Source organism: Podarcis melisellensis, assembly GCF_964234715.1.
Source record: "Podarcis melisellensis genome assembly, chromosome: 6".
In the NCBI taxonomy this organism is placed as follows: Eukaryota; Metazoa; Chordata; class Lepidosauria; order Squamata; family Lacertidae; genus Podarcis; species Podarcis melisellensis.
In genome coordinates, this window is record NC_138538.1 from 18,087,474 (window position 1) to 18,099,563 (window position 12,090).

The 12,090-nt window shown below is 48.5% G+C and overlaps 1 protein-coding gene across 4 annotated transcripts; it reads left to right on the forward strand.

Moving 5' to 3' along the window:
* Positions 1-459: 459 nt before the first annotated feature.
* KCNG1 (potassium voltage-gated channel modifier subfamily G member 1) lies at positions 460-11,453 on the forward strand. Of its 4 annotated transcripts, none has more exons than XM_081917020.1 (3): positions 460-1,517; positions 6,983-7,792; positions 10,043-11,453. In XM_081917020.1, the coding sequence occupies exons 2-3, from the start codon at positions 7,034-7,036 to the stop codon at positions 10,811-10,813; spliced, it is 1,530 nt and encodes a 509-aa protein (XP_081773146.1). In that variant the 5' UTR covers positions 460-1,517; positions 6,983-7,033; the 3' UTR covers positions 10,814-11,453. The 4 variants fall into 4 exon arrangements, with proteins under 4 accessions (XP_081773146.1, XP_081773147.1, XP_081773149.1 ...); XM_081917021.1 differs by lacking the exon at positions 460-1,517 and adding an exon at positions 1,795-2,062; XM_081917023.1 differs by lacking the exon at positions 460-1,517 and adding an exon at positions 2,442-2,652.
* The last annotated feature ends 637 nt before the right edge of the window (positions 11,454-12,090 follow it).

A 12,090-nucleotide genomic window follows, 5' to 3' on the forward strand; every position in this document is an offset into this window, starting at 1 on the left:
CGGTCCCAGCTCCGGTCCACCTAGCAGTTCGATAACACGTCAAAAGTGCAAGTAGATAAATAGGTACCACTCCGCCGGGAAGGTAAACGGCGTTTCCGTGCGCTGTTCCAGTACGCCAGAATCGGCTTAGTCATGCTAGCCACATGACCGGGAAGCTGTCTGCGGACAAACGCCGGCTCCCTTGGCCTATAAAGCGAGATGAGCACCGCAACCCCAGAATCGTCCGCGACTGGACCTAGTGGTCAAGGGTACCTTTACCTTTACCTTGGACGGAGATTTTATTCAGGAAACGGCATAAAGAAATCATTTTACTTTTCAGTGCATGGTTCTTGGAAGCAAACCCCTCTATTAAAAGTGGATCAGCGCTGTGTCTGAGAGGGGCTGTGGGCCAGTGGTTTTTTTAAAAAAACCCACGCTTTGAATGTATGGTCGCAGGTTCAGTCCCTTTCCAAGTAGACCCGAGAATGACTCCTGCCAGGAGAGTCAATGTGTGTGTAGACTCTCTAGTTGGGAGGGCCAACTTTTGGTGGGTTGTTGATTTTAACACGAATATATCCATCAACTTGTTATCTATCCACCAGGTAAAAGACACACTTAGAATTAAAAAAAAATGTTGAGCCCAGGAATATGTTAGAAGCCCCTCCAAAACGGCCTCCCACACAAAAATCCACTCCCTGCAATCTCCCCACGCCACGCTTCTTTCCTCATTTCAGTGTTATAATGCGGTGTGTGTGTGTGCTGTTAAACAACATGGGAATCAGAAATCCTTGTTGATCTACCGCAAAACACCCTACCAGCAGATCTCGAGCTACCCTCCGCTTTCCCCGGATCCTAGGCTAGCTAGACGGACCAGAGGATCCTATTCCACCCAGCAGAATCCCACGTATCTGCACAGGGAGGACAGCCGCAACTGAACTGCATCACTAACACGCTGCAGCGATTTGAGGTGTGTGTGTGGGGGGGGGGTGTCCTACAGAAATTGCTTTCCGGAGTATGGTAGGGCCCGGCTGGAGTGGAAGATGCCGGCAGCCTCACACACAAAAATCTAGACTATAAAGCGTTTGCGAGAGGGGGGATTCGTTCCTGGTATATACTGTGAGGCGCACACGCGTGCCGCTCCAAAAGGGAAAAGTGTCTCCACGACCACGTGTGTGTGTTTGCGCGTGTCTGCTGTGGTTCACTGCAAACCTGACCTCTTCCTCTTCCCGGTTTATTCCACGGATCCCCCTGCTTTTACGTGCTTAGTGGATTGGAGGCGGGTTACAAAAAGATGCATACGTCGTTGAAGAGGAAATTAGCTGCGCAAATATATCGCCGCTGAACGCTATGGAGGCGACCTACGGAACGAGGGACGCACTTTCCCCTTAATTGCATGCGGCAGAAGGAGAGCTGCGCACACGCCGGAGTCGAAGCCCTGCCGCCGGGTCTTCCTTCTTTGCAACGCTTCGCTCGATGCGCGTCCCGCGGAAAGAGAACCGAGAGCTTCCTTCGTGGGAGCGGCGCTCCAGCCTGGAAAGGTGGGATTTGCTTCTTCCATGCTCACGTTCCGCGGGGATGCAAGTTGCACGCCCACTTGTTGCAGTGTGTGTGCGCGCGCGCGCGTTCCTGTTGCATGTACAGTACAGACCTGGATGCGAGAAACGTGCGCTGGCTCTCTGCCAAGCCAGAGCACGCGTCCACTGGGATGCGCGTCGGGGCGTGCAGACCTGTTGCAGGCAAGCGCGTCCGGCGCCCGTTGCGCGCAGGGCGCACTTGGCCGCCGGCTGCCGACCTCCCCAAAGGGCGGGACGCGTCGGTCTCTTGTGCAGGGTGTGGCCTCCGCCTCTCTTGCGCGGGAGCCATACCCCAGGCCGGGCTTCCTTGGGTGCCGGAGCCGCCGTTGCCATGCCCGTGCGCTCTCCTTCCAAAGGGCGCCAGCCGAGGGCGTCCCGTGGGCTCAGCCCCGCCGCCGCCGCCTGCGCTCCGGAGTCTCCGTCCTGCTTAGCGGCGCTGCTGCTCACTCCCGGGCTCTTTCTCCACCTGCTTTGCCCGTCCAGGAGGAGAAGCGGAGCGGCTGTTGCAAGTAAGTGAGCGGATCCCCTCCCTTTCATCGCTTTCCTCCGACAGGCGATCTTCTAGGCGCGCAGCTCCTCGCCGAACTTCCCGGGCAAGTTTCTCGGGGGCAACTTTCTTCAGTTCCGGGAAGCAAACCAGCGGATCGGATTGGGGAATCCGGTATCCGGATCCGCCGCCGCTACAAGCTCTTGGGTCATTCCGGGATCGGTCATTCCGGGCTCAAAACGCCTAATGCAGGTTTAGAGATCCCTTAACGACGATTACTCTTTTTTCAAGCCCACCAGCGCGGAGATTTAAGGGAAAGTGCCGGCGTGTTGTCCCCCCCCTTTGCGCGCCCCCCCTTTCCGTATTGGAATACGGAGCGAGGGGTTCATCCAGATTTAATGCGCGTGGTCTGCTTTGACTTTCGGTCCCAGGGACACTTGAAGAACTACCGGAGCTGGTAGTAGGATGGTGTGGGAATAATGGTGAAATATTTGGTTGCCATAAAATTATCCACACATTCCTCTTACATCAGTCACCGTGTCTGGGAACGGTGTTCTCTTTTCGTGAAGATCCGCTTTCTCCTGCTTCTTTTCCGCCCCCGCTATCCCATCGGTATGTGGTCTGATTTTAGGCACGATTACTGAGAACCAAAAGCCTCCCCTCCCTCTCCCCAATAATTCGGTGGGATTCACTTCCAAAGCATCCGTGGGGCTGTAGCTTTAATTTTGGATCGCTCCCTTCATTTCCCTCTTTTCCACCTTCCACAGCCCCAAGGCAAGCCTCTCCAAACTGCAGTTATGGAGCCCCAACACTACAGCAGGTTGAATCCAATCTATCCCTTGGTGCAGGCTGTCGGGTATGACTTGGGTGCTTTGGAAACCTTGGCTGCATCTGGTACCATAACTGCATTGGATTCCATGTGCAAAACCCCAAAGCTCTTTTATTTTCACATCCCCAAACAAGACTTCTTTGCTTGGGGGGACAGAAGTGCTTTGGAACAACTGAACTTCTGCAGTTGTGCACCTTTGAAAGCCCAGGTCTATTTCCCCTAAGTTGTTTTCCTTGCAATCAGTTGAGTGACAGCTATCTGTGTCAGTTTTTCTGATAAACGTGGCGTATTGTTGATATGGCATATTATTGACATCAGTTCTCCTGCCTCCGGTATCACACTCTTGTTTCGTGCCGGATGCTTTCTCTCAGTTTGAGCAGTGTGGTGCATTGAAGTTGGGAAGGTGAATGAATTTCATTCTGATACTTTATTCTAAGCTAGATTTTCTGTTAAAACCAGCTTTATTAGTTGTCTTCATCACTGATTCATCTCGTTTGTCTGCTCTTTGTGGTGTTTTCTGTTGCTGAAAATCATCATGTGTTTTAGCATTTCACTGCTCTATTTCTTGAGGTGCATGTTAATAGCTGTTTTGCGGCTTGGTAACAATTTCTGCAGGAGGATGTAGCCTATCTGAAATAAATTTGCAGGGGAAATGGTCACATTCCCATCCTATCAACATCCAGCAACAATAGCTCTGTAGTTGGAATTAATAGCAGAGTGGATTCTCTGTATTTGCAGAACAACCTTATGGGAAGAAGTAATGTTTTTCTGCAAAATGTATTTCTTCTCCTTAATAGAGTCTGTAATAGACTTTCTGCAAAGCCCGAATTTCGACCACTATTGAATACATGTGTTGATTTTCCCCTGGTCTTTAGGTACTGAATTGTCCTGCTCCAGTTAATAGCTGCAGTGAGATAGTTAAGCATAATATTTATTTTCAGATATTGTAAAAACTTGGATATGCTGATGGACTCATTTTGTTATGCCTTTCAGGTCTGCCTTGTAGTGAGCAGCAAAAGTTTAAGGTGACCTTGTCAGTGTGCATGTCTTAAATCTGCCAAATCAGAATTTGTGAGGTTGCCTTGAGATGGGAAATGAGCTCTTTGTGGTGAGGTTTAAGGTATGTTTCAACTATTGAAGAACAATCTCTTGAACCCTAAACTTCCTTTGAGCTTTACTGAGCGTAGCGTACATAAATAAAGCGGTGGTATACAGTGGTACCTCGGGTTAAGAACTTAATTCGTTCTGGAGGTCCGTTCTTAGCCTGAAACTGTTCTTAACCTGAAGCACCACTTTAGCTAATGGGGCCTCCCGCTGCTGCCCCGCCGGTGCCATGCAATTTCTGTTCTCATTCTGAAGCAAAGTTCTTAACCCAAGGTACTATTTCTAGGTTAGCGGAGTCTGTAACCTGAAGCGTATGTAACCTGAGGTGCCACTGTATTAGAAGAGCCCCCTTGGATCACACCCAGCCCAGCATCAACATAATACAAACATAGAGAGCTGCCTTCTTTTGGGACAGATAAGTGGTCCTTCTACCTCAGTACAGTCTACACTGACTGGCAGCAGCCCACCCAAGATTTTAGACAGTTGTCTTTTCCAGCCCTAGCTGGAGATTCCAGGGATTGAGCCTTTGACTTTCTGCAGGAAAAGAAGTTACTCTATTATTCAGCTACAGCCATGTTGCTTTCCAGCAGCTGTTATTCAGAAGTAAGGATGGAAAGATCTGTCAAGTTTGAGATTTTTCCAATCCTAAATTTGTGATTTACCCCCTTTTTAAAAATCATTACGAAATTCTTCAGCAATTTAGGGCGGAATTCTCCTAATAAACACATATTTGTATGCAGTTTTGTCTAATTTACACATTTCTGCAAACAATTTCTCCTAATATTATGCAGTTTTGTTCGCTGTTTCCATGGCTAAGCACATTTTCACCTAATTTCCGCACTTACTTGGTTGGAGAAATGCATCTCAAAATTCAGATAAGTGTGAATTTTGAAAGAGGCATGTGTTTTGGTCCTTGTTTCAGAAAGTGTGAATTTGGTAAATTCAGCCTTTAATGCGAGCCGAATCAAATCCCTCCTCCATCCCTACTCAGAAGGGTAGGGAGGTTACCTGGAGGTAACATACAGGTATCATCAATTGATTTTTCTTCCCGAAGGAAAAGTCTTTCAATGAGACCTTCAGAGTGCTTAAACAGCAGATAGCTTTAGTTTCTTGTAGCAATGCCTTTTTTGGCAAAGCCCATTCATTATATTGATGCTTAACACTGCACCAGGAGATGCTTTGCTAGGGTGGTGGGTGGAAATAATAAAACGGTAGCTAAGACTGTTCCAGACGTCAGACGTCTGTTCAGACTTTTGTGACTTGCTGCAGAACCCGTTTTCATCCATGGAGTGAATCGAAAATTGCTTGCACCATGGAATAGTAACAATCCCTTTTTTTGCAAGTTCAGTGATTACATCAGAGATGCACTGCAGAAATCCAAATGCTGCAGAGGGAATTTGGAGGGGTGTGTGCAGATGATCAAGAGTGGAATGTTAACACTGAAGTTGCTGCTTCTCTTTCTTGCTGGGGAAAGGGCAAATGCCTCTGGTCTCTTTAGCCTGGAATTGTCTTGGATTCTTGCAGATAAGAGGACTGATCACACAGCTTTCTAAATTTGATAGCCGGGGGGGGGGGGATCCTTCATCTTGCTGAGTCTGATTAGTTGCTTAGGAGATGTGCCTATGCATGTTTACAGAGAAATCTGTGTTCAGTGCTACTTATTCCCAAGTAGGCGCACATAGGATGGTATATGCGTCTCCCAATTCGGCCGCTCTTAATATGGTCTCTCTATGCATCCCGTTTGTTCTTATGTGAACACACACAGAAGCAGCACTGCAACACTGTGGACTAAGGAAGCTATTCAGTAAACTTTTTCTCAATTAAACAAATATTTTTTATTATTTATACCCCACCCATCTGGCTGGGTTGACCCAGCAATTCTGGGCGGCTTCCAACATATATAAAAGCATAATAAAACATCAAACACTTTAAAACTTCTCAGTACAGGGCAGCCTTAAGATGTCTTCTAACAGCTGTTTATTTATCTCCTTGACATCTGATGGGAGGGTGTTCTACGGGGTGGGCGCCGCCACCGAGAAGGCCCTCTGCCTGGTTCCCTGTAACTTCACTTCTCACAGTGCTTGGTGCTGTATTCGCTCATAGATTGAATTGACGGCAACACAGCCCTTCATGCAAAGGACCAAGGTGTTAAAGGAGGTTTAATCTCCACATCCAGAGAACAGTAACAGAGAACAGAACCCTTTGTAGAAAGATGCTGTCACAGCGCTGGTAGGTACTATAGCAGGTGAAACCATCTAAACATCTTGAAAACACAAGAGGCCCACACAAACCTGGAATATACCTTGCCCTGCGGTAGCCAACGAGATGATGTTGGACTCCAACTCCCATCATCCCCAGCAAATATGGGTAATAGGGATGATGGGAGTTGTAGTCCACATCTACCCACTGTAAGCGACTCTCCCAGCACACAGGTTGCTTGGTCCAGCCCTGCCATCTTTCTTGGCTGCCGCCCAGTGGCTGCCTCTGGTAATGGCAGGTTCCTCTTTCTTACCACCATTGGCCCCAGGTGGCTGTGCTTTCACCCCTTCCTTCATCCATTGCTATTTCATCCTATTTTCCCACATCAAACCATTAATATGCCCTCATCGCAAATAGCCTCTTTGTAGGCTTCACACTTCTTTCCGTGCACACACCACTTTGTTGTCTCTCTCATCCCTTCCATTGGCTGTACAGTGGTACCTTGGGTTACAGACGCTTCAGGTTACAGATGCTTCAGGTTACAGACTTCGCTAACCCAGAAATAGTACCTCGGGTTAAGAACTTTGCTTCAGGATGAGAACAGAAATTGCGCAGCGGCGGCACAGAGACAGCAGGAGGCCCCTTGGGCTAAAGTGGTGCTTCAGGTTAAGAACAGTTTCAGCTTAAGAACGGACCTCCAGAACGAATTAAGTTCTTAACCCGAGGTACCACTGTATAAACAATATGCAGTGCATGGGGAATGTCACACAAACCGAGACCCTGAAATGTCTGTTTATTTTTCCGTTGCAGAAATCTTGTAGCGGGAGCAGCAAAGGGATGTGAAGCCACCTGGTGACCAAGATGACTCTCTTACCAGGAGAAAATTCGGACTATGACTACAGCGCCCTGAGCTGTGCTTCAGATGCCTCCTTCAACCACCCTTTCTTTGCTGAAACGGAAACGCTCAAGGGAGTCTTTTACCAAAGGGCCAAACTCATCCACCCCTCGGAAGAACTGTACGGAAGCATTCGCCCGGAAGACCGGAAGCATCACATCATCATCAACGTGGGTGGCTTCAAGTACTTGCTGCCATGGACCACTCTGGATGAGTTCCCCATGACCCGCCTGGGGCAGCTGAAGTTCTGCAACAACTTTGACGACATCCTCAACATCTGCGACGATTACGACGTGACCTGCAACGAGTTCTTTTTCGACCGTAACCCCGGGGCGTTTAGGACCATCTTGACTTTCCTACGGGCAGGGAAGCTCCGGCTCCTGAGAGAGATGTGTGCGCTTTCATTCCAGGAGGAGCTGCTGTACTGGGGCATCGAGGAAGACAACCTGGAGTGGTGCTGCAAGAGACGGTACCTGCAGAAAATGGAGGAGATTGCGGAAATGAACGAAGCGGAGGACGAGTTCGCGGATGGCGAAAACCAGTGCGAAGCTGTGGCGGAGACGAAAGCCGGGCGTTGCATGAAAAGGTTGCAAGACATGGTGGAGAGGCCCCAGTCTGGGATTCCGGGGAAGGTCTTTGCCTGTTTATCGGTGCTGTTTGTGACTATCACTGCCGTCAACCTTTCCATCAGCACCATGCCTGGCTTAAGAGAGGAAGAGGAGAGGGTAAGTTGATTTTAAGATGCGTAGGGAGCTGTCTTCAGGCATGTGGGGGGGGGGGGGAGCCATCTAAATGGAAAGAAAGTTGGTGGTTTTGCAGGCCATCAGTGCATCGCAGAAACCAAGTATATGTGGACATGCAAAGCGGGTTTTTTTTTAAAAAAATGGGTGGAATAACAAACTTGGAGAAATGTGCATTAGGGTATCTTTAAGATCTGCCCTTTGGTTCTTGCTTTAGCACTAAATTGAAAGGGGCCACGACTAATTCTGCTGTAAGACCCCGTCGCCTGGAGTCCTGTGTCCTGTTCTGGGTACCGTACTTTGGGGAAGGATATAGACAAAATGGTTCAAAGGAGGGCAGGAACGATGGTCAGGTATATGGAAAACAAGTCCCATGAAGAAAGTTGAAGGAATTGAGTAAGTTTAGACTGGAGAAGAGAAGACTGAAAGGGGGGGTGGTACTGCCTGTAGGGCTGTGACATTAGGGATGCTCACATACTGCATTCAGCAAGCGTACATACAGCCTGTGCATGCAAATAGCTGTGCTATGCAAATCAACAAGTGTACTCTCACACAAATGCTTGTGCATATGGAGAGAGCTTGTACCCGTGTTCAGTGTAGCATGTGAAGAAGCATATTGAAGAGGAGAAAGACTTTACTGCCTCGGTGGTGAGTTCTTCTATTCTGGAGGTCCTCAAGTATCTGTTGCAGGACGTTCTCTGCTTCCCACTGGTTTCAGGGAGTGAAGAGTTAACCCTCCCTGCAGAGAAAGAGAAGGGCAGCAGAGAGAAAGGGGCAGCTCCACCTGCTTCTGCTTTCAACCCCAGTCCGTCTTAGTAAAGGTAAAAGGGGCCCTTGACCATTGGGTCCAGTTGTGGCCAACTCTGGGGTTGCGGCGCTCATCTCGCTTTACTGGCCGAGGGAGCCGGCGTACAGCTTCCGGGTCTTGTGGCCAGCATGACTAAGCCGCTTCTGGCGAACCAGAGCAGCCACGGGAACACCGTTTACCTTCCCTCCAGAGTGGTACCTATTTATCTACTTGCACTCAGACGTGCTTTCAAACTGCTAGGTTGTTATGCGGCCCTAAACATTAAAGAAAGAGGATTTCCTACCCTTGATCATAGAATCATAGAACTATAGAATTGGAAGGGACCACAGGAGTCATCTTTTGCCCAGTGTGGGGCTCAAACCCACAACTCTGAGATTAAGAGTCTCATGCTCTGCCAAATGAGCTATGCCAGCTGTACAGCTTCAAAGCGTGGTTAACACAGCAACGTGAACAGGCACCTGGGGATCAGGGGACAGTCACATCTGGCTATGCAATATTAAGCACAGGGTTACTGCCCCGGAATCACTCAAGCATCGAAGAAAGTGAGGGCATGATCACACTGGGCTTAGGGAATGTCCAGAGTCCAGATTTATTAAAAGGGTGTAGCTGGCCATGTCTAAGTTTAGCATGGTTTATGTAGAAAGGCAGTTTATAATATAAATCTATAAACTTTTTTTTTTAATGTAAACTCTGAGGAAACTTGGATAACCTGTCCTGGCAAATCATGTGGAAAATTTGACAAGAGCTGGTAGCTGCTGCCCTGCATAGCTGCATGTTCTAAAGCAAAAATTTAAGGCTAGTGAACAGTGCTAAATAGGCATCATGGGGTTGATTATGTCCTTGGAAGAGAAAACCAGGTAAGAGTAGGATGGAGGTGATTTGGAAGCACTTTAAAACAGCCAGAGCACTGCATTTAAACCCATTTTTAATATAAGTTGCAGATCAGCAAGGAGCGCTATGTTGTATTGTTAAGAGTTTTGCATTTTGAAAGTCTTTATACCCAGAAAGGTGGCCTTAAAATATTTTAAAATTAAAAATGAATACATAATTAATACAGTCATACCTCAGGTTACAGACGCTTCAGGTCGCGTTTTTTTAGATTACAGACTGCCGAAACCCGGAAGTACCAGAATGGGTTACTTCAGGGTTTTGGCAGTCGCGCATGCGCAGAAGCACTAGATTGCGCATGTGCAGAAGTGCCGAATTGCAACCTGCGCATGCGCAGACACATAGCTGTTGGTTGCGGACGTGCATCCCACACGGATCACGTTCACAATCCGAGCGTCCACTGTAAAGTGAAGATGCAGCACATAGATACACTCGCATAGGTGGCTTTTTAAAAGCATTGGGCAAACTTCTGTGTTCTTAGCAAAACCTTTCTGCCAGCCGTTTCGTTGCTTACGCAGTCCCCTTCTCTCCCACTCCAGGGCGAATGTTCTCAGATGTGCTACAATATTTTCGTAGTGGAATCCGTCTGCGTGGGGTGGTTTTCCTTGGAGTTCCTCTTGAGGCTCATCCAGGCGCCCAGCAAGTTTGTGTTCCTGAGGAACCCCTTGACCCTGATCGATATCGTCGCCATCCTCCCCTACTACATCACCTTACTGCTGGACAGCACTTCGCTGGGCAGCAACAAGAAGCCAACCTCCGGCAACATCTACCTGGACAAGGTGGGCCTGGTCCTCCGCATCCTTCGTGCCTTGAGGATTCTGTACGTCATGCGGCTGGCCAGGCACTCGCTGGGCCTGCAGACTCTGGGGCTGACGGCCCGCAGGTGCACCCGCGAGTTCGGGCTCTTGCTGCTGTTCCTCTGCGTGGCCATCGCGCTTTTCGCGCCCCTCTTGTACGTGATCGAGAACGAGATGGCGGACTCTCAGGAGTTCACCAGCATCCCTGCCAGCTACTGGTGGGCCGTGATCACCATGACGACGGTGGGATACGGTGACATGGTACCCAGGAGCATCCCAGGCCAGGTGGTGGCCCTGAGCAGCATCCTCAGCGGCATCCTGCTCATGGCCTTTCCCGTCACGTCCATCTTCCACACGTTCTCGCGCTCCTACATCGAGCTGAAGCAAGAGCAGGAGAGGATCATGTACAGGAGGGCACAGTTCTTAATGAAAACAAAGTCCCAGTTAAGCAACGCATCACAGGGGAGCGGCATGTTTCCGAGCCTCTCTTCAGAGACCAGGAATGACGGCTGAAACGGAAGTTTCCATGTCTGCCCTGTTGCCGAGCAAACAGCGACAGGATTTCTCTCTCTCTCTCTTTTTAATCTCGGCATTTGCTTCTGGAGGCTTTGGGGAGAGATGGCATTGTACAAATAAACACGCAAAGGGCTTTTAGCCATTATGACCGTGGGGACTTGGTTCATCATTATGTTGTATTAGCATTGCTATTAGGGGGTGGGGGATAAGATTGTTGCTTTCCAGTAGGTTGCACAATTTGGGATCATGAAATGGAGATTTGTTTATTTTTTAAAGGAAGAGCAACGTGCATCGTTAACCAAAAGGAGAACAGTGTAAAATTACATACTGGGCACAGCTGTTGCCATTTGTAATGTAAAGAGTCAGGCCGTTTTCCAAGAGAGAACTGACTGTGAATGTCAACATTCTGATATTTCGGTTAATTGACCTTTTGTTGTTTATTTTTACCAAACTTTGTGAACTATAACATCTCGCAGATCCAGATTTAATCCTTGGATGTATAACCCCGTTGTTTGTACTGGAGTTAGGAAGTTTGTGGGTCACATTTGAAGTAGGCTTAGGAATGTTTTACTTTCTTGCAACTCCCCCCCCCCCCAACTTGCTGACCTCCCAAGCTTCAAACACAGGACCCATCAAGCAGCGTCTTTCAGCTATAATTTAAATTGCAGCAGCGAGCTGCTTGTTTCTAGGCCACTTCTCAATCAGGGCATTTCAACCTACAATTCTCATTGGCCCCAGCAAGCATGGCCGGGGGGCGGGAATGATGGGAGTTGTAGTCCTACAACTTCTGGAGGACTACCAGTTCTTCAATGAAGCACCCACTTACTGCTGAGTCAAGTAGCATTTCCTGATAGGCGGTCAGGCACAGCCCCAGTGTCGCTGGATGTGATTTCTCTCTTCTGCGAAATGGCTCATTATGTAAAGTGTCTCATACCCGGTTCCATCGTGTATCCAATATCAACAGGAGCTCACAGCTTGCTTTTAGCGCCATTTCCCTTCAGACTGGTTAGGCATAGAAAGGAGACTTGGACGGGGAGGGGGGGAAGCTTTATAACTCCCCTCCTGAGTTATCGTGTGCATCATCCTCTGAACATTTATGAGAAAACATACGGCAGTCATCCTCTTGTCTCCAGGATACTGATTGTGCTAGATTGACCTGATACAGCTGTCCTTCTGTTCCACACCCTCTAATATTAGTAACACAAAGCTAGATAACAGAAAATCCAAACAGAATATGCACCCAAATGCCACACCAGTCAGTCTCACGGTTGTTT